The sequence below is a fragment of the Acyrthosiphon pisum genome, chromosome A1, assembly GCF_005508785.2.
Source record: "Acyrthosiphon pisum isolate AL4f chromosome A1, pea_aphid_22Mar2018_4r6ur, whole genome shotgun sequence".
NCBI classification, from domain to species: Eukaryota; Metazoa; Arthropoda; class Insecta; order Hemiptera; family Aphididae; genus Acyrthosiphon; species Acyrthosiphon pisum.
Genome location: NC_042494.1, coordinates 1,982,971 through 2,006,305, shown reverse-complemented (window position 1 = coordinate 2,006,305; position 23,335 = coordinate 1,982,971). Strand labels below are relative to the sequence as shown.

The 23,335-nt window shown below is 29.6% G+C and overlaps 2 protein-coding genes across 3 annotated transcripts in view; one reads left to right on the top strand and one right to left on the bottom strand.

Annotated features, from left to right (window-relative positions):
- The window catches only part of LOC100167260 (atrial natriuretic peptide receptor 1), a 72,480-nt gene that overhangs the window by 21,091 nt on the left and 28,054 nt on the right, over nucleotides 1-23,335 (bottom strand). For both annotated transcript variants that reach the window (XM_001943438.5, XM_016805327.2), the window contains exons 2-8: nucleotides 9,572-9,737; nucleotides 8,308-8,379; nucleotides 4,339-4,495; nucleotides 2,373-2,495; nucleotides 1,738-1,847; nucleotides 1,078-1,266; nucleotides 835-970 (exon numbers count right to left, since the gene is read on the bottom strand). In XM_001943438.5, the coding sequence (XP_001943473.2) occupies nucleotides 835-970; nucleotides 1,078-1,266; nucleotides 1,738-1,847; nucleotides 2,373-2,495; nucleotides 4,339-4,495; nucleotides 8,308-8,379; nucleotides 9,572-9,737 (953 nt within the window). The remainder of the gene's footprint in view (nucleotides 1-834; nucleotides 971-1,077; nucleotides 1,267-1,737; nucleotides 1,848-2,372; nucleotides 2,496-4,338; nucleotides 4,496-8,307; nucleotides 8,380-9,571; nucleotides 9,738-23,335) is intronic.
- On the top strand, nucleotides 14,356-17,649 carry LOC107884027. Its single transcript, XM_016805328.2, has 2 exons — nucleotides 14,356-14,573; nucleotides 16,343-17,649. Exons 1-2 carry the CDS (start codon nucleotides 14,513-14,515, stop codon nucleotides 17,620-17,622), a joined length of 1,341 nt encoding a protein of 446 aa, XP_016660817.1. The 5' UTR covers nucleotides 14,356-14,512; the 3' UTR covers nucleotides 17,623-17,649.

Here is a 23,335-nt window from a genome sequence, read left to right as displayed (position 1 = left end):
TATTAGAATATTAAAATTCGTAGATTGTATATACTTGACGACATAATTTACGATGTAGCAGGTAGCATTTTACTTAACGAGTATAGGTACCGACTTTAGTACATAATTATTTCTAGTGTGCTTTAGGAAATATTGACTCAACCACGTTTTCGAAATTTCCCCATCGGATGGAATGATATTCAAATATTTTCACTGATCCATTGTATTATTTTATTTCCTATATCTATATAGTCACCCACGGTGGCTTAACGGTTTTAAACGATATTCTAATTTGCATCATTTGAGAGGTAAGCTAGCTATAAGATTTAACACTTGGATGTGCAAGAATGCTACAGAGTGCCAGTGTGTAATACTACTACTACTACTACTACTACTACTACTACTACTACTACTACTACTACTAATAACGTCCGTCTCAGATTAAACAACGGTAGAAGTCGAAGGTCAGAAGTATTTCAAATTAAAATAATTTTGATCATCGTAGGTATAATGAAGTTGGGTTAAATAATTCGTAGGTATATATTTATTATGAATTATGATAAAGCGTATATGTCAGATGCTTTCTGGAAAAAAAAAAACGTTAAAGCTAAATATAATATAGTCAATTAACTAATCATATTATAATATTTAAAATTAATTTCTAATTGGATGACAGATTTTCTTTCTGAAATGTATCATTAATTTCTATTATCCGTATGTATTAATTACTATGTACTAAAAAATGTTGAACACGAACCACTTGGCGCGTTAACATAGTAAAATAAAATAATACAATAAATTCTATAAAGCACATGTCGTGTAAAAAATGTATCAGCTAATTGAAAACTATCTTACCGCTAAACGTCCTATTCCACATCAAACTGGTGATTGTCTTGCCGTCTTTGATGTTTTGTTTGTTGGTCAGAGTTTCGTTCATCGCCATGCCGAGCAAATGTACTCCGTCGTAAAATGCCCCGACGAAAAAATTTACCTAAAGCAACAATAAAAAAATCGACCTTTACACTATCATCTCATCGTTCGTCCGACGATCGATTTTATCGTTATCGTCATCGTTACTATTTCGTTAGATATACTCACTTCTTCGCTCTCGGATAGCGTGTAGTTGTAATTTTCCAGCGCCTTTTGCTTGACCAGCTTAGAGAAATTGTGAAATTGTGAACTGGCGGGCTTTAGTAGGGATACCCGTAATAGTGCTTGGTAAGCTTTTCTAGCGGCGCCATCTTCACTGTCTCCCGCCGACCATCCGTGTTCACCCCAATAAGAGCCCTTGAAACGAATTAATGTTATAAACGCCACTGGTCGGGAAATAAAAGGAATGGAGAAGACAAACGTGTTTGACAGGTAAACCTCGACGGTGAGATTTTCGTGTCTCTAAGATGATATAATAACATCAGAAAATACGCGTTTGAAAAGGGTTAGGTTAGGTTAGGTTCCTTTTCATATTGATTGTTTCAATTCCGAAATCGTTGTGCAGTCACTCATTATAATATAATATTAAAACTCATGTCGGAGAATTATTGTATTCGTTTTTTTTCAAGGCGGAAATCAGGTACAATTATTATTGAGGGGATGGATATAAAATATATTGAAATAACTAAATAAGATAACGATTTTTTTTTTTCATATAGGTATTTAATAATATATAAATATCTGTACTGTTTTATAGTCCTATAGTTAATGGTGATTTTTCCTACCAGTTTTTTTCATAATCTTCTTTTAAAATAACAGCCGGTTTACCTGAACTAACTCCACGTCCAAAAATGCCCAATCGCCTTTGGTCATCCCGAGCTTGTGAGCAGCCAACATACATTTTCGCACTAACGTTCCCCTCACGCATAGTATCACGACTACGTAAGACAAAAAAATAGAAGAATTACTGTAAAAACAATTAAGTAAAAAAACCTTTATTATTTCCTATTTAGATCATTAGGTCTACTGTGTTTTTTGAAATGTATTATAATTTTCAACGCTTATCTCTTTTACTTTCCACTTTCCACTTTCCACTTTAATACATCACAATACTGCATATTGTTACATACGTCTTACATAATACAAGCAAACATTATTGTTGTCATAAGATTATAGGTAAGTACTTGTATTTTAATCACAATTCCTAATTTCCATATTTCTCTGAATTTATGTTCAATATTAACAAGACTTGCAAGTTATAAACGATTGACTCCAAACGGTTGCCTGTAACTGGCTCTTGTTATAATCTATATTATCTTCAGTGAACAGAAATCTGATCATTTTAAATAGGTAAAACATAGAACATAGAATTTGTTCGTAAGTAAATAATATATTCTGATATCGCATAAAATAAATGTTATACATATTTTGATATGAATTTAAAAATCATAACAGTTAGGTACCTGTTGCCTGAGTGCTTGCCTCTTTTAATAAGGTTTCGCACTGTGGATCTTCGTCATTGCCGTCTAGATCTCGTAGAAAACTCAAAACACCAGCTTTTTTAAGCCCAAGTTCCAAGTTTTTACCTGTTAAAAAATAGTATACATTTAAAAATATTTTTTAAGTGCGCTAATTAACTGAATGAAATTCATAGATTTTCCGTATTAATGGACATTTTAAATAATTATTTTACAACGAAATAGTTTATCATGTAAAAATATTAATTCATACTGTAATGTTTCAAAATTTCAAAAAAAAACCGTTTTTTTTTTATAATGTAATTTATTCTCTATAGGTCCCTATAATAATATGGTAATAGTAATGAATATAATAATTCAGAAAATAACAATATATCGTGTAATTAATATAAATGAATATCGAAGATACAATACGATTAGTTGAACAACAAAATGCGCTTCGATATCTCACTAGGTACGTCATGGTCTTATTTTGTAGTCATACAGATATAATTTAATGAAAATAAAATTGAAATTTTATTGAACGTTAAATATAGAAATACAACTGCAAAGTTTACACACAACATCTGTACAGGATTCTCTCACTGCATTGTATTACAAATATAATAGTCTTGAGTTCAAACACTCGGCTTCTCAGAATAGGTACCTAGGTATTAGGTTAGGACTTAGGTTACTCCGATCCAATTTTTGTCTACATTTTCCGCGACGTCCCATTAAAATAATACGGTTGAATATATTGTATTATATTATGGGAAATTATATTGTTTCTCGTGTGTGTATTATTATTAGCGTTTTCTCCGAGGATATCAAATTTCCCCTTCAAAGTATACTATGAACGAGTTTACTAAAATCCGTAACTGTATAAAAATAAATTTCATTTACGATTTTAGATAAAATGAATGTCTTTCAAATAGTTTATGTCGTAACAACAATATTATAATATAATAATAATTATTTGTTTTATATTGTCGCGTTCAAAACCCGAATTTGCTGAAAACCTGCAAAATCCCGAATCCCGAATAAGCTATTTGAACGCAAATATTAGGGCGTTTTCTTCGTAAATGATCATAAATACTACCCAATGTAGTCTCAAACTTTCAACTATACGCAAACCCCATTAAAATTTGTTTGGACTGTAAAGATTGAGGAAACAGTGAAATACTGGCGTCTGGTATAGCCTGACGGGAACCTATATGTTCTGTCAGGGATGACCTTGCAGCGGCGCACTTTAAATTTATAAATTATAATATTTTTTTACACATCCAAGTGTTAGTTTTAATTTAATAAAGACGGACAAAGAAATAATACAACATAATAATAATATATTCTCATATATAACTTCAACCGACGTTCCGAGGTCTTTATTTGCCTTCAAATTCATTACATACTACAAATGAAGAACACTACTCGTAAAAATAAGAATTATATATTTATGTGAAAGATACAAAACACAATACAAGGGTGATTTACCAAACATTGCAACCCCTCCCCAAAAACCAACTAACATTCTTTAATCATTAATTTTTTTAAATTCTAGATTTTTTGTCTGTTTGAAGGAGATCCTATGGTGTTACGAATTAATTTTTTTCAAGTGAGAATCATAATTTTCATTTGTAAATATTGATAAGCATTGCTTAGGTCTCAGGATCGAGGTGTAGGGTAATAAATAGTATTTAGGTAACAAATCACACGGAAAAATTAAAGGGATTGTATCTTTTTATCTGCATGCGACTATTCCCTATCAAATCGTTACTTTAAATTACCTAATCAATTTTAATAAAATAATTATGATCTATTTATACGAGTAGAAACATAATATAACGACTTACGAATAAAAATATCCACGTCGTGTTATTTTAAGGTAAAAAGATGTTAAGTATGCAAAATATAGTATATATTGCACACAGTTAAATATATTAGTTTTTTTTCACGTTAATACGATATTACTCACCCACTGTCAAGGAAAACAAATCCGAACGATCCTGTATTAAGGCCACGTGCTTCCAATTGAACTTTTTGAAAATGCTTAGAAATACAAGCTTTAATCTGCGCTGACAGTATGACATTCTCGTCAGCGTCGGATAATCGGACTTGTCTTTAAAAATGCCCTGTAAACGTATCAATAATATATGTGCAAATTATTAGTAGGTACAAATACATAATACATAATATTTTAATCGATTCAGTTTATTACGTACATTTCCTCAGCAACATTCGTCTTTTCTCCCACCCCATCAATAGAAAATTGAATTTTCAGGGTAAACTGATGACGTACAGATTTCGCGAATGGTCGTACTAATTCGTGTGCATCACGTGCTAAATATTTGCACGGGAAAATTCGAAAAATTTGAAATGGAGTGAAGAAATGTAGATACTTGTTATTTTTTTGAAAAACTATTATCATAGAGGTACGCATGCTGGTCCGTATCGACTAATAATTTATAATTTCAAAATTTAATTTAATCCGTGTCGCAAAAATCAATAACAAAAAAAGCGGTTTTCCGTCGTATAATAAATCATTTATTGTAAATTACGCTGTTGAAATTCGTTTTCTGAGAGAATTCGAACGATTTAAAAATCAGCGCGCATGAAATTCATTATTACTATAATAAATTCATAATATTCAGACTCGTAACACTACTGCGTGTTTTCATAACGGAATAATTGAATGATGAATATAACTTACTATTTCTATAACTTTAATTTCTTTTTCGATTATTCGTGAAATGTAATTTAACTTATTTCACGAATTTGTTTATTATTATAACACCCACGAAACATTTTATTCTCCTTTAGTTTACATTAAATTGAAATAAGTGTAAAAATCTTAATAAATTTGTAAAAATAAATCATTTAATTTTATATAAAATTCATTCCAGAAAATGATTTAAACGAAACTCCACAAGAATACAATTCATAACTCAACCATAATAATAATGTAGTTATGATAAATATTCCATTTTATTGAAACGTCAAGGAAGTGATTTTCATTAATTTCTATGTAAATAATTGATATTATTATATTTGCATGTAAAATGAAAACCCGTATGAAATTATATGTATTATTATATCATCATGGTCATGAATTAGAATATCTTAACTATTAATTGTCAATTCAAACAATAATATAGATTCTAAACACTATTATTTATGTATTGATTGTTAGTAATGAAATACCTATCACATTGTTTATTCAGTATCTACAAACAAAATTCTGAAAAATAAATATTAATAATTTAGAGTAATAAATTACCTATACTAATATAATTTATAAAAACAAATGGTATAATTTGTTTACAGAAAAAAATTGTTATTTAGGTATTATAATATGTGTTTTATAGTTTTAATGTTTTATACATATTATTTATTTTTGCACACATATATTATACTCTCTATGTGTATGACAGGCTTACGTTAAATTCCTATTATAAATATTTAATCATTTTTTATTTTTATTTGAACTGTTTACCAACAAAATTAATACTCAAGATATTAATTCAAATATCAGCGATTTATGCAAATATATTTTCATAAAATGTACCTATGTTTATTAAAGTACTATAGTAGCTAGAGAGGTATTCACTATTTTAGTTTTTCAATATTGAATAATAAAAAAAAATATTTTGATCAAAATACCGAAGGTCCGACAGACGAATGAATTATAATTAAAAATTAAATATAGATTGCAAATACCTTTATTTAAAAAAAAAAATGCAACAGCTTTAATTCAAAACAATATTTAGCTATGTCTAATCGTTTTTAGAGTGCAACTGCTTGTGTTTTTGTTGCAGTTTATAACAACAATAATTCACCTTTTTATCGAAACATGGCTTTAACTTAGAGCTCAAACACAACGACACATTATCAAGTATTAATACAACAACTGTGAGGGAGAATTACACTATTTATACCATTTATTAATTAATTATTTTTGGTACAGCTCCACTTTCCTTCGACTCAATTAGAAAATTATTCTTGTACTTTCCTTTGCATCGACATCTTCTCCTACATCAATTCATCATCCTCTTCATATAATATCAAAGTCTTGCCAAACAAACGCGTTATAAATTCTATTCTCGGTACAGGTTTTAAAATTTAATAACTTCTACCATGGGCCGTACAGCACGTGGCGCCTAATCATTTCGTCATAAATAATCTTTTTCCTTCTATAAAACGTAGAAAAATAAAAATGAAAAATACGCCAGCTGCAGTGCACCGTCCTGCAGTGGGAGTTTCCCGAGTGAGTTCGGAAATGACCCTTATTTAATGTCCCGAGTGCGTCCCATGAAAAAATATCATATTTTTGACGTAGCCCGAATGCGTTCAAGTTCATTTAAGTTACCCGGTGTGTCCTACAAATAGTGGTTATTGTTAAATTAAATGTATTATTTTGGCTTACACGTTTTAAGGTCAGATGAGTGTACTAATTTTTTATAGTATTTATTTTTAGTATCTACATATTTTTATGAAAATTTTGAAAATTTTAAACACATACTCGTCTATTATGGCTCTATATATCGTCATATCGAGCGCATCAGTATTAAATACTGATGCGCTATTTACTATACTCACACTTATAGTAGGCCTAAATGAGTCGTAGTAGTGCTCTGTTATTATCGTAGTGAAAATAACATATTATACCGTTTCCCCACCACAGCCGTCCACGTCGTCGTAAAAATTATCTATTATATTATAATTGTAAATATTTTGCACTATCGTAATTGATCGTCGGCTCTGTCTCTTAAAAGTTTTTGCTGCGGACCAAAGGATGTACTCTGGCTGATCAATATAGTTTGTCAACTATGCTGTAGAAATTCAATACATTTTGTCGACAACACTACCGACGTAATCGGGCTAGGAAAAATGTAAAAATTAAAAACGGGGCACACTCGGCACGCGTCCCCCCCGCAGCAGCGCCAGGGATAAGACAATATTATAGCAACTCACCCGGTGTGTGGCGAGATGTCTTCCGCATTTTTTTTTTTTATTCATTTTAATTGTTGTTATGTCGATGCTGTTTTAATATTTATTATAAAAGCGCGTTTTTTACGAGCTGTCTTTTGAAGTCGGTGCAGTGTGATGAGGATGACGACGAGAAGCGCGTGTTTTTTATCCCCCAAACGCAATATATAATACCTACGATTTTATGGAGCGTTTGACACGGGTTATTTGTTGAACGCGAACACGACTCATGAATATTGAACAGTAAAATGTAGATACAGTGACACGCGGTGTCTATCATAATAATAATATACGGTATGTGTGTCCACACACGGCGGAAATATAACACTATATATACGAATGCCGTACAACATAATATAGCGCATTAAAATATACTGTACGGAATATTCTCGGTCGTCACGACGCCGTATATATTTTTTAGATGATAATATTATAATACAGTGGCAGTCATCTGTTATATACCTACACGGAGTTATGGAGGTACCTATATGATATTATGATATGAGGGCATGTTGACAACACACAATATCGAATGTATTATTTCTGTTATTACCTACATATTATTATATATAGTTTATTATTATATGTTATATTATTACATTAGGTATAAATAGGTATAATAATAATACGTATGCGCATCACTGCAGGATGCGACCGGGAATAATAATAAGACACACGTCATAATATTATAATCTCTTAGTCTCCCGGCGCCAAATTCATAAAATATTAATATTAATCAGTCCGGGGAAGCTGCTGCACAGGTATATACGGTAGCGACTTTGTAATATCCAACCCCGCGTTCTATCGGGGTATTAACCGGGGCTCGAAGAAAAATAATAATATTATGTTTTCGTTTTATACGACGACAAAATCCGACGGCAGCTTTTGACGGTTTTCGCATCGCATATGCAAATCTATTTCTCACACTGATTCCGAAAGCTACGTTCGCTATACTCACCGAGTCGTTTTTCCATTTCGGTAGTTTGCCGAGTATGCCCGACATGGCTGATACTTGACCTTCGGCTGGGGGCTGAAAATATATATTAATATTATATTATATACTGATGCATGAGATTCATCAATTATTATCGTCCAAATTTCCTTTCGATAACAAAGCAGTTATTCGAAATCTAATCTTTGAACTTTTGTAATATACTTAAGACCATATTTTCAAATTTTTTTCTGATTTTTTTTATAACTTAAGGAGTGTCCTGTAGAGATACAAACTTCTGTTTTTTCAAATCAACCCCTTCACCTCTTTTATGCTGTAAATTATTTAATACATAATTTTTTTGAACATTTTGACGTTTTGACATTATTCAAAGTTTCGAACGAGTAGTTTCTCAGTTATTAATGTTTATACTAAGGATAATAGGCGTAAAAAAAAATGTAGTATGGGATTTAGTATTTATTATAAGTACCTACTTGGACTATTTTCACAAATTATTCAACAATACATGTACTTATATAGTTATATGTATATATTTTATTGAGCTAAGGTCTTTAAGCTTCAACATCTATAAGGTAATAATTATAGCTTGAAGGTTATTTAGTAGGTTTTTAACTGTGTGGAAGGGTATGGTTGGTCAGAACACGTGTATATGTGGCGAGGATTTGCCTCTAAAATTCAGGTGGTCAAACCCATCTGGGAACTAGCGACACCAGCTGATGCTTGACCTCAGAACACGTTAGTGTCTGGGGAAAACCGCCTCGCCACACCAGGCCACCACTTATATTTTTGTAAAACTCTTTTTAATTACTATTATTCTTAATATAAGTTATAGTAATAATGTTTAAGTATTAGTAGGTATCTGAGAAAAACTACTCATCTGAAATAGGTACATTAACATTTTCAAAAAATTATCCGCTAAATAATTTACAGGAAAAAAGGTAGATTATCATTTGAGGAACACACATAGGAATCACCACAGGATACTTCTTATATGAATATATGATGCAAAAAAAAATTCAAATATTCGAAAATATGTTTTTGAGTAAATATTAAAATTCAAAGAATTCGAATACATGTATTTTTAAAGGAAAAAGATAGGAGTGAACATGCTCGATAAATCCACCCTGTATACGGTATGTTCGTTTTTAGTTTATTTTTTTGGTTAATTTTTTACTTTCAATATCGGAAAAATAATAATAATAAAAATAAAAATTATATCATTACCCTACGGTTGATATTTTGCAAAAACGTGATGTTGCACACGACTTACTTGGTCGCCCATTCCGGTTATGATCGGTAGATTCCAAAACGCGGCTAGTCTGGCGACGGGTTCCAACGCGAAAGCGCATGCTGGTCCGATGAACGCGATGACTTTATCGACAAAGTACATTTTGGCAGCCAATCCTGGCGCTTGGGCGCCTGAGCAAGATGGATAGCTAAAAATTCAAAACGGAAATAAGTTGCAAATTAGTTTCAAAATATATAACATACTATAAAGGTCGTAGAACCCCATATAGTCTATATATTTAGGTAGAGGTATGCATCTCTTATACAAGTGAGCACAATTTATATTTGTATCAAGCAACAATTTTTCAACGTCATGTAGATATTGGTTTCAAAAATAATATTTTACTCGCTACTCAGCTACTCCTATTGATATAAGAATAAATAGTAATTTTCGGATGGTGCGTTATATATTAGTCCCTTACCCGCCAAAATGTAAATAGGTACATAAAACAAATTGCAGAAAATATTAAATATATAATGATTATGGTGAACCATATTATTATTATTATTGTACGTGTACTATTTAATTATAAATGTAGCGATCGTAATATCATAATATTATAATACGCGTCAATGGCAGTCAAATTAGGTGTTACTACTTATTGAAAATTGAAAGAGATAGATATCGATCATGACATTTTTCTCAATATTTATAATAACTTATATAATATTATATTACATAGGTAGGTAATCATAAATTATATTTTTAATGAACAAATGGAGTATGTTAAAAAATCAGTCACACCCCCCTAATAATCCGCCATAATATGACGCACAGTAACATCAATATTTTCTGACATAACATTGCATCCTAATATATTTAATATAGGTATTTGATTTCGAAAAAACTGTAATGAGACTTTGTGTAACCTCTACAACTCTAGGCTAATAATCGTTGTAATTGAAGCCTTATTAGTTATTAATAATAATAATAAAAACAATAATATAAATTTGGTATCTATTTGAATTTGAATATCTAATGAAAACTATAAAATAAACAACGCAGTCATGTAATTCAATTAATATATTAATTAGTTATTATTATATATTTATTAGTATATTAGAGAATATCGTATATTATTATAATTGTATTGCATGGTTTATCAAATGTTAATCAAATGTTGGAGAAAATCGAATCGGTTTTATTGCCCAAAACACGGTGATGACAGACACAAAAATAAATTACCTAATTCATTTGTTTAAAAATTTAAAAAAAACACGCATCACTGTAAATCGCTCCGTTCAGAATCTAAAATGTGTTTAAATGTATAGCTGCACCTATCAGTATTTCAATAAATTCAAAATTAAAAACATTGTCTTCGAGTAGGTACCTACCTAACAATGACGTGACGTCGTAACGTATAAACAATACAACATTTATTATAAATTGAACAGTTTAAAAAGAGTATTATTTAGATTATCTACATGTTAAATAGTATAGAACATTGTGCATTTCATTATTTTTTTTTCGTTTTCTGTTTTTTTTTTTTTACTTATAGAGTAATTCCGAATTCGTAAATTTATATCTTCAAGGTGACTTACAGTGTTATTGTAAAAGCTTTGTGGAAAATATGATTCATTATTATTACTATTAAGGACAACGTTTTTCACTATATACCTACCAATACATTATTATTTTTACATCGAGAACCTTTTTATCACATCGTTGCTAAAATCAGGGGTTGCAATATTTTTATATACCTACCCGTCTCTATGGCTATATGTATATCCAAACGGTGGCTGGAATTTAATTTGATATGGCCAAAAGAAAATAAATAATAATAAAATATTATTTTAGATAGGTGGGTACTGGTTTTACTGCAGTGGGTATTTTATCCAGGACAGACCGACAACGAGTGCGAAAACCTCGTAAAACACACAAAAGTGTTCCGTTCGATAATCTCATAAATTTCCTGGAAATGGCTGACCGAGAATTTATGCTGTGAAAATTTCACACCGGTCGAATGTTTTATCTGCACACCGTAAAGTACAAAGAGAAAAAACAACAGACAATAGTCGTACTGCAATAAAAATAATAATAATAAAAAAAACAGAAAAACATTTTAGTTGCGATATTTAAATTATTTGATATTCCCCGAAGGTAGGTAGTTTATTTTTTAAACGTGAAAATCAACTAATTATAAATAATACTATAATTCACCCAAACAAAAAAAATATAAAAAAAAGTTTAATTTTAAGAATGCGAAAATGCTAATGAAATATTGACTGTACGCGCCGTGTCGAACTCGTAAATATTAAATACACACGATATCATGTTTGATCGACCATTAAGACCTAAACGGTGGACTTGACTATAATATTATGTTCGAATCTAATATGTCACTGCCAAATTTTGATTGTAATTTTAACACAGTTATTAACCAAGTCAAAACTATATTATAATATATTAATATTATTACTTAAAATTTAAATTCCTCTGAAAGAACGCTCGAAAGCTGACAATAACATTATGCAGATATCTGATTTAACTTAAGTTACTTTATTTGAGTCACATTACTAGTGGTGCCTCAGGCCTCTAACGAATCCATAGATAAATTAATTTACATTAATTTACACAAATTCAAAAATGTTTCAGTTGTAGGTACAATTAGTATTATTAGTTCAATTTGAACCCCGACATCTTATTTTTTAAATCTATTTAAATATAGTTTTTTTTTTGATAACAAGCAGTTAAAATAAGAACTATGCGCATACATTTGTTTCAAGCGTCTGATATCGAGGGTTTCTACTTGGTTTTTTTCTGAGAAAAAATAACTTCATGTTTGTACAAATAATGAAATAAATAATAATGACATCCCACCGCAGAAATGTAAGCTTATATACCAGTACTGAAATAGAACTACGAGTGAACCAATTATACTCATTTAACTAAACCGCCTAAACGACGAGAAATATTGTTTAGGTTTAAGCTGTCAACATTTATTTTATAAGTAGAAATGTAGATTTTATTTACTTATATTACACTTGTTGATATACTATAGTCTATAACCGTAATGTCTTACATGTCATTTATCGTGTCTAACGAGATAGACCGTAAATTGATATTATGTATTTATTTTACGTTTAATTTGTGGCTTTACAATTCAATGATTCAGAACTAACGAATTTCAAAACAGAAAATATGTCTTACACAAAAACTTTATTATTTTTGGTTGATCAGTGTGCGTTTTGTAATTTTGTATTTATTGTTGTCGGTAATAAGAGTATATATTTTCAGATACCACGAACATTGTTGGATACGTCGTAGGACATCGGGTCGCTGTACATTGTTGTTGTTATGATATATACGTACATTCGACCGGTGTACATGATATTATGGGGATTAGACCTTTGACTAATGGGGACTACAACTTAACTGAACAATATCGTAGATGTGGGTTTGATTTTAATTACTAATTAATATTAGTAGGTACGACAATGATTTGGTGTATCATACAAGTAAGATCCAGACGTAGGTCGGAATTATTGAAAACGTTACATTTTTCATTGTATATTATTATTATTTATCATTATTATTATTATTTTTTTTATTGATATTATTACTTATTATTATTATATTGTCATACGTAGGTGGTATATGTAGGGTATAAATGTTACCTAATGTGCTGGTAGTTCTAGTTTGTAAAGTTTTGTTTGTTTATTTATCGGCGGAGGAGATGATGATGATATTGTTGCTTGGTATTTCTGGTCTTGTGGTATTATAATGGTAGGAAAAGTTTGGGATGCAATTTCAACATTTTCAACGATTTCTAATGTTTCTTCTAATATTATCAAGCGAGGGACGTATAGAGAAGGAAAGCGTATATGGATTGAAAAATTGTTTTAAACCAATATAATACCAATATGTATTTCAATATAATTTTATGATAGGGGATAGTTTGGACAATTATTTAAATTATTAGCTGTATTTTTCGACTGATACTAGTTGTACTGTAGTACAACAAAATATTTCGAGTAGACTGTTATTGCTTCTTTACTATATTACTGAATACTGATTATATAACAGCATGCAATAAAACAATTTCTTTAGGATTCACTGAAATCACTATAGCCCACCGTAGACAATCAATCAATTAATTTATGTATTAGTTATATTAATAAAATATATATTTATGTATATAATATTATGCCAAAACCAAAAAACACGCGTGCTTACAAACCGACAGTTTCTCCCCTACAAACAAAAAACAAACAGCTAATGGCCGTAGTTGTCGTATTGAAGTAAACAGCAATGAACACCTACATAAATGTAATGAACATTACCCTTTTTTGTTCATGTAAAAAAGGTATAACCAATATTAAGCCTAAATTTGTCGTAATTTTCAATGTACATATATGATATTTTAATTAAAATAATATGTAATCTTATTCAATTTACTTTTTTTTTTTGTCTCGATCTGTATGCAAAAATTGGTAAATATACCTATACAGTAATGTATAGTATAGGTAGACACTAGACACTCATAATATTATTATAATGTCAAGTAGGTACTTATATCGTTTTAATTAAAACGCTTAAATTGTTTTAAAGTCTATACGCATAGTTTAGATGATAAGTTGACTTGATGGTTATACACTTAGGTATAGCGTATACTCTTCATATTCGTTTATACAAATAATTTAATCACAGTTAAAATTAGGTAACTATATCTATAGGTACCTACTCGAATATTTTATTAATTATTTTTTATTAAAGGTTACCAATTTGTTTATAAAACTGTTAAGAGCATAATAGAAGAAGAATATCTTATCTTTCTACAAAAAAAATAGCAATATAGGTAACATTATTTTTAGTTCATTAGTCAATTCATCGGCTGTTAATTTCTTTATTTTAATAATGAATAATAATATTTGATATCAATTTGGTCATATAGAATTATACGACCTTTCACATCCAAAATATATGGATACTGTTCATAAAGACAACATTTGGAGTTCTATTGGAAATGAAATGAATCTAACAGGCAAGTGGTATTTGTTAGTACTTAATTATGTATTTTTTTAGTATAGATAACATATTTTACTAAAACAACTATTAAGAATATATAATTAAATTATTATTTAATTTAAATAATTAATAAATTGTAAAAATTATAAATTTAATACAAGCATATTATATTATAGCATATTCAAGATTATATTTTAATAATTGATATAGGTACACATTTGAAATGAACAACTGCTAGTCGCTAATGACAGTAGTATGTCATTTACATAAAAAACTTCAAGCTATTAAATGTTAAAAAACACAACTGTTAAAAAGTAACTTATATTTATTATTTTTGCTGAATTAATATAATAATAAGTACCTACCTATATTAAGACGTAATATACAGTACAATTAAATAGTAGTAAGTACCTAATAATAGATGCGTTTTTTATGTCGTTAAATTTTTTCGTTTTGCTACGGTACAGACCTGCTGGATAATTAAAAAATTCTCTATATAATTCTCGTGTTGCAAACGCTGCCCGTCCAGCTCCACCGCCTTGCATCGGTATATTATTTAGAGTGATATTTGAAACAGGTTCATTTATATTTTGAAAAACTTCATTAGCACAATTGCTGTATTTTTTTATATAGTTGTGAAGAACGCAAGTGGCTAAAATAATATAGTCCACATTTTCTGGTTTAGACTGTATCCTTCTGTTATAAATACGAAATTTTTGTGTTAGAATTCTGAAACAATTTTCGACTACTCTCCGCGTTCTACAAACACGATAGTTATAAATTCGTTTGGAAAAGTCGTCAAGTTGCTTCCCAGGATACGGTCACATTAAGTACGTTTTCAGTAGAAACGGTTCGTCGCCTAGTATAACGTACGGTGCAGAAATATTGGTATTTGGTAGAATTTCATCATTAGGAATATTTAATGAACCATTTCCTAATGATTTTCCTAAATTAGAATGTGCCAATAAACCACCATCGCTGTTTTTACCGTAAGCACCCACATCTACTGATATAAAATTGTAATTTGCATCCACTAATGCTAGCAAAACAACTGAAAACGTTTTTTTGTAGTTAAAAAAATTAGATCCAGAATTTACTGGAGCTTGGATAGTGACATGTTTTCCGTCTAGCGCTCCTAAACAGTTAGGAAAATTCCAAACGTTCCAAAAATCATTGGAGATTTGTTTCCATCGTTCTTCAGTTGGTTAAGGCATAACTTCAGGCATACAATTTTTTACTATACTTTGACAAATGTCAATTACTATTTTATAAACTGTTGCGTGACCGAGACGGTAACTATAGGAAATTGTCTTCGAATCTCCCATCGCTAAAATCTAAACAAAAAAACAAAATTTTTTTAAATTATAAATATATTATTATTATACTTATATTAGATTCTGAGGAAGTGATGAATTTATTCATTTTACAAAAATGTTTTTTTATTTAAAATTTTTAATTTTTGTATGTCATCACCGTTTGGGGCAGTAAAATTGCTTCAATTTTCTTCGACGTAAAAATTTAATACCAGGCTTCTGATATATTTTTACAATAACAGTTAAAAATATTAAAAATAAATAGGTACAATTTTTTTATTTTTTCGATTTTTGACAACATTTATCAAATTAAAATAAATGAAAAAAAATTTAATTTTAAACAGTGAATAAATTATAAAATAAATATTTTTTTTTAAATTTTTTAATAAGACAGGGTTATATTTCATAAATGTAAGTATGGGTTAAGACATGAGATTTTTATATAAATTGATATTAAATCTCTTTTTTATAGGAAAAATATGCAAAAATTGCTGGAATAACATTAGGGATAACTATCGAAAATCTATTAAAAAAACAACAAGTGGTCAAGCATTTAAAAAAAATAAAAAATACAAATATGATGATCAGCTTCAGTTTTTAAAGCTTCATTTACAAGAGAGGGATACTTTAAGAAATTTAAAAGATGTGAATGATGATGATTTAAAGAATTCTAGTAATGACAGTGAGGACGATGTGGAAAATGTTAGCACTGTTCAAAATATTGAGATTAATATTAGTGGCAATACAGATGGCGAAGATCAATTACCAAAAACTTCAGAATATCAATCTGCAGTTCGCAAATGTACAAAAAAACGTACAACCAAAACTCCGGAATCGGCTTCGAGTACTTTAATGAAGTATATAATACAAAAAAGAGAAAATGATATAGCTAATACTACACAAACCCATTCTGTTGATGCTTTTTTAGCAGGCCTTTCACCCACACTCAAATCATTTACGCCATACTATTTAAACATAGTGAAATCAAAAATTTTTTCTATAGTTCAAGAATATGAAATGCAAATGATTGTAGACGAAGAAAAGAAAAAAACAACTTTTATGACACCATATCCCACACATTTTCTACCACCTCAGCAACAGTTTGGTCGAGCGTTTCCATCAAGTTCTGCACAACATCTTAACCACAATACGTATCCTAGTACTCAATTGCAGAAAGAGATGCCATCACCAAGTGTATCAAATTATTCTTCTTCACCACCTTCTCAACAAGTCAGTCACGTTGCTTCAGTTAGTAATACGAAAAATATTATAGAATTACCACATGATATTAGCTCACCAACTACATCTGATTATTCATCCACACCATCTCCACAGTTCGTTCATCAATTTGTGTCAAATAATTCACAAAACTCTACTAATGTACCTGTGCTAAACGATACTTTAACACCGACTTCAACTCAGTATTCATCCCCACCACAATCTCCATTTTTCAACAAAAATATTGGTTCATATATGAGTATTACTCAAAATCGTACACATTTACAAAGGACCCAAGATATGTTAATACCAACTTTGTCATCTTCACGTCCACAGTTTGATCAAACTATTTCAAATCAAACCAGTATACAACCGCAGCAAGAAATATACTCAAATTTACCTGCAAATGTGTATGTACCACAGTCAAATAATAAATTTAAACATCCAAAAACAAAACCTTACAAAAATCCAGAAGAAAATGAGTCAGCTGCTAAATATTTTGCACATTTTTCAAATAAAGATAATATACAATAATATCACACAATAAAATATTACCTACCTTTTAAATATGATGTTTGTTGAATTGATTGTTATTAAGTTTTGTTTTTTTAAATTTTAAATTGCTTAAAATGTTTTACACTACTTCAGATATATAATTAAGAAATATATTGTATGATTAATTTTATTATTCTCAAATTAATCAATTAAATTATAATATTGTTAAGTCAAATAGTAATTGCATACAATTTGGTTGTAAGTAAGTACATATCTATACAGTATACATACCTCAGACAAACAGCTAATCGTTCTTTTGGTGTTATTGCTGGTCTCCAAAAAGTATCTTGTTTGTTTATATCATGTTCAATTTTACTTAATAATTAATTAAAACAGTACTGTGAGTTGTGACATTCGAAAATATTCAAAAAATGTTGTTTAGTGATCTACCAACTCTCCATACAAAGTGGCAAATTTGCCTTCAATTTTTCTTTTTTTCCATAAATCATGAACCCAAATCTTTTTTTGTTTGTTGTTCTTTTCCTCTTCTTCATCCAGCAGCAAGGCAAGTACTGCTAGATCTTCTATATTATATCTTCGTTATTATATCAAATAATATAAAACAATTAGGTACCTATTAAATTATTAACAGTAAAAAATAAAGATGGTTAGATGGTCATTTGAAATACAGTAGTATGTATCACCACAGGACAGTCATTAAGTAAAAAAAAAAAATCCAGAATTAAAAAAAATATCCGTCTTTAAGACTTTAACAATAACAAAAATCATAAATTTGAATTGCCGTGGTGAAAACCCCTTGTAACCGAGTGTAACAGAAAAAAATTCCAAACGTAATTATTAACTAACGTCTAACTATATAAACTATATAATAATAAATTTAAATTTAAAAAAATTAAATGCCTATATATATTTATACAAATGTCAAATGATGTTAATTATTGCAATAAATTACATCATTTTAACAATTAAATTACTGTCAGTTTCTGTTACACCCTGTAAACGTATATAACATACCATAGTACCTACCTAAATATATATATTAATTTGTCGAAATACGTACCCACTGCACAAATATTTACACAAGAAATCCTATACATAGAGTTGGCGTAGGCAGTATAGGCGTATACACGTTGGATACGTTTGATTTGTTGGAATAAGACTAGCCAAAACCGTATGGGCTGTAGTTGCGTACGCCTTTGCAAAGTTTGTTCTATGCATATTATATTATCGATATAAGTAATATGTATATTATATATACATAATATAATATAGTATATATATATAATATAGGTACATCAATGCGTAGAATGTCGTATTTGGACAGAAATACAAGATTAAGGGCCGTATTCATAGCCGATGCTTAAGGATAAGTATTGCTTAAGCTATGCTTATGACTCAAATGAGATTCTTAAACGAGACTTTGGCTTAAGAAAAGAAAAAGTATTACTTAATTATGGTTGGTCGAGACCTACCTTAAGCATTGCTTTTAGTTATCATCACATATTTTTATTTTTTAAATTATCAAAATTATCAAAAAGCAATAATCATTCTTAAGCATCGACTATGAATACGGCCCTAATTCTTTACGGGGAGATTTAACATGTATATGTTCACACTAGCTTTTATCCTTTGAAATTCTGATTTTTAGAATTTTAAGCATTCTTAAGGACCATATTATTATATTTAAATACTTGGGTTATTTATGCCATTTAAGGAATGTCCTGTAGCGATTATCGATTCAAACTTCTTTAAGATTCTGAGGGTATAGCTATGAATGCATTGATTTTACAATGTTGTGTGTTTTTTTAATTAACTTGTTTATAAAAATAGTTTTTATAATAGAAAAAATGCTCCGGTTTTCAACTTCATAGGAGGTTTCTACTTTTCTAGAACCTACCTAGAAAATTGGATCTGATTGATACTTTTGGGTGATAAAAATTGAAAAATTACAGTGGTATTTAAAAAAATTGGAAGAATCTAAAAAAAATACGAAAATTTGTTAAAATTGAAATACCTTACCTACCAAAAAGTTTGACATTCTTCATTCAGAATCGTTTTTGTCATATACAATCTACGGTATACTACGATGTATCATTGGATTATAATTTAACACATCCATTACAGTGCTATTGCTCTATAATTAGGTACATTCGACTTTTACTAGTCTTACTTTTACTGCAGAGAGGTTACCTACTTTTTTTTCAAATAAGGACCACTTTTTTTGATGTTTGATATATTTTGTTAAGATGACGCCATACCCGTACGTAAAGTAAAAATACCTATTTTAAAATGTACCGTTTTTCATACAAAAATATTCTAATATTTCAATTTTATAATAGATATTTTTATTATAAAACCAAAATTGAACGAGTTCTATAATTCAGACTGCGTAAAAGCGTTTCGTCTATATCGTGTAAGACGGAGACAACACATGTGGGTGTGGCATCCTCTTAAGAGTATGATTTTTTTTTTTAAGATTTTGTTGTACCTATCTAAATTCTAAATCCAAATTCAAACGAGTAGTTTTTGAGTTATAAAACTTTACGTACTTCAGAAATAAGAATCATAAAATGTTTAGAAGATAATATTATGGTGGGTTTGATGATTTGAAAATTATAATTATTAATCTAAATAAACTAAAATGTTATATAGTCTGGGACACGAAAAATGATCGCTGCCCGTCACGCGTCAAGCGGCTGTTTTTCTAAAGTGGTTATCAATATTATTCGTACCCGTGAATACGATACGTAACGGCAGCGTGGGGTACAAAGTTGATAACCAATGGCTACAAGAGTGGGTACGAACAACGGGTCGCGGGTGCCAACGCTCATTTTTCGTGTCCCCGACTATAGTTTGTAATAATTATCTGAGTATAACAATAGACACAGACTTAATAATACAATATGTACAATATGTACATAGTACATTATATTTTATGTAAAACACGCCATTATTTAGGACTATTATACTTAAAGTACACAATAAAGTTTAATTGCTCAGAAAATACTCGTTGAAATTTTGATTTAGACGATTCGACATTTTCAAAATGATCATCTGAGTAAGAATATATTATTTGGGTGGAAGTCGTTTTGAAAAAAAAAGAAACTTTTGTCACCACAAGATTATTCTTAAATAGAAACATGTATAAAATGTATGTATAAGTATTTGTAAATAATAATATGGTCTCAAAGTGTAATTAAAAATTCCGAATCGATTGGAATTTGAATCTATATGTAGTATGTACATTCTTAAAGGATAGAAGTGGGCGGGCATCATGTTTGGCGAAACTCACTCTGCAGGGCTGTATACTTATTGTTTACATTTTAGAACATAATAGATATATTTTCTGCTCTGAAATCGTCGGTGTGAACTTGTTACAATGACGTATAATATGTGCCAGAAACAAACTTTGGACGAGAGGCACTAAGGTCTAAGGCGTATAGTAATTAGTTTCGACGTCACAACGATCAACACGATTGCTATACGGTTACAGGATATATGTAATATCGTACATGCGTGTATATAATGCGCCTACAAAATGTTAACATAATGTTCGAATAGATTGATAGTAAGTAACTGAAAGAGTTTCGTTATTTATACGATTTAGAAATATTGGATTATTAAAAAAAAGTCATCTATAAATAATTATAATATTGTACATAGGTAGGTAAATAATAATAACCTAACCAGGTGGTTAGTGGGGGAGGCACCTTTTCGAAGTAGATGGCTAAAAAATGAATATACATTTTTTACGGGCCGAAATTATTTTAATAATATACCTTATTTTATTATTACCTTATTGTGTTTTAGTGTATATTACAGTCATTAATCATATCAAATTTAGTTTATTTAAATTCATAACTATTATAGGTATACAGTTGAGTCTTGATAACTCGAATCTCAAGGGGAATACAAATAAATTTGAATTATGTATATTGTTCAACTTATATAGGTACCTGAAACAGTGAAACACAACTTAAAAGCACTTCAAGAGGAAAAAAAAATTCGAGTTATCGATTGTACGATTAATTTAACAAGGTATCTTTACAAAAAAAAAGTTATAATAATAATAGTTTTTATACATAATGTCTATTTTTATACAAAGTATTATATACATTTTACTTGCCGGCCACATAAAATTGCTATGAGTGCCGCGGGTTCCGATCCCTGACCTCAATCTATAATACGATTGTTGTATCTATAAAAAAACTCCCGGCAGACCTATTTGACTCTTAACTTTTAATAATGTATTTATTCAAATTTTGATTTTTTAGTATTTTTAAAATATATATATTTTTTATGTACTTAAATATTTTTATACTATTTAAGGAGTTTTCTGTAACTTTTCAAATAAGAACCGTGTATTCTTTCTGTACATTTTTAAGCAGACAACTTTTTTCAAAATTTAGATGCATATTATTCGAAATCCAAATGAGTAGTTTATAGTTATTAAACTTTAAGTACAGAATATAATAGTTCTTGACATCGGTATTGTATTAAATATAAAATTTATAAGAGATATACTTATTCTAATATATAACTATATAAGTACCTATATTAAATATACTTTTACAATTTTTATACCGTAACGAATTATTATATTTTTCAAAACCGTTAAGCCCCCGAAAATTCCAAAAATCAGAATTTAAACAAGATACAAGAAAGAAATAGGATGAGCATGCCTGGTGGTGTATCACCCTGTATAATAAATCTCTATAGCGTATAAATTCTACACACGATCAACCACGCGGTATTTACACAAGTATACCTTGAAAAAAGTACGAAGTAATATGTTTGGAGACGATACGGGTCTCGGGGTATAGGTAGGTAAGCGTTTTTGCGATTTTTGATACTGCTCGTAAGATTGTATTTTCCAACGGTCAGTAAGCGGTGAAGAGTTGTGGTGGCGGTGGTGATCTGCAATCACGAGCCTTTTTGGGGTTGCTCTGGTTTATTAAACTCTAAACATTTTATTTATGTGCTGCGATTATTGTCCGTGTTTTTTGAAGCTTCTGACCGACCTCGTAGTAGGTATATTCGGTAGAATACGGTATACGCACGCGCGATTATAATAATATTTTCCATACCGTTAAATGTTGAAGAGCAAAAACTTTAGGTACGGAAAGTGTGGATGATAAAAATACGAGAATAATAACGACAACGACAGACTATTTCATTAATGTGTTATAGCATTTTAATTCGGTTTATTCTGAAAAGTTTTTGTTGTAAAACATGCTAAAATTGTTTACGCTGTAGTTTATTCACAAACTTAGCATACACACAAATTTTAAATTATGGTATTGTCTAAATTATTACTATACAAGACCTTATTATTTACAAGTTATAAAGAGATTGTGAACGACACCGTTTCACTACAAGACTGTTAATTCTATATACGTCATATATTATACGGGAAGATACAATACGGAATACCTAGTTGAATTCCAAATAATGCGTATGATAATTATATATTATAGAGGCATAGGCACGGAGATCCGGAGATTTGTGTTACTCGGAAAAGATTTTTTAGTTAGGTATTTTTAATATTATAATTCGTGCATTCTGATGTTCAACTTCAACCTTATACTCCATACCCACTAGTCCATAGCATTACTGTAAGGCCATTATATTGTATGTTTAATGTATAATATGACATATTGAAGGTCCTTGACAGGATTTATCGTCGCCGTGATAGATATACGAATAGCACTGTAGTTGAAAGATACAAAAA

Excerpts from the sequence above, each read along its gene's own strand:
- LOC107884027 (XM_016805328.2), top strand. The coding sequence starts at position 14,513 with ATGGATACTGTTCATAAAGACAACATTTGGAGTTCTATTGGAAATGAA. Across the intron at positions 14,574-16,342 it reads AAATGAAATGAATCTAACAG|GAAAAATATGCAAAAATTGC; the intron begins GCAAGTGGTATT and ends TCTTTTTTATAG.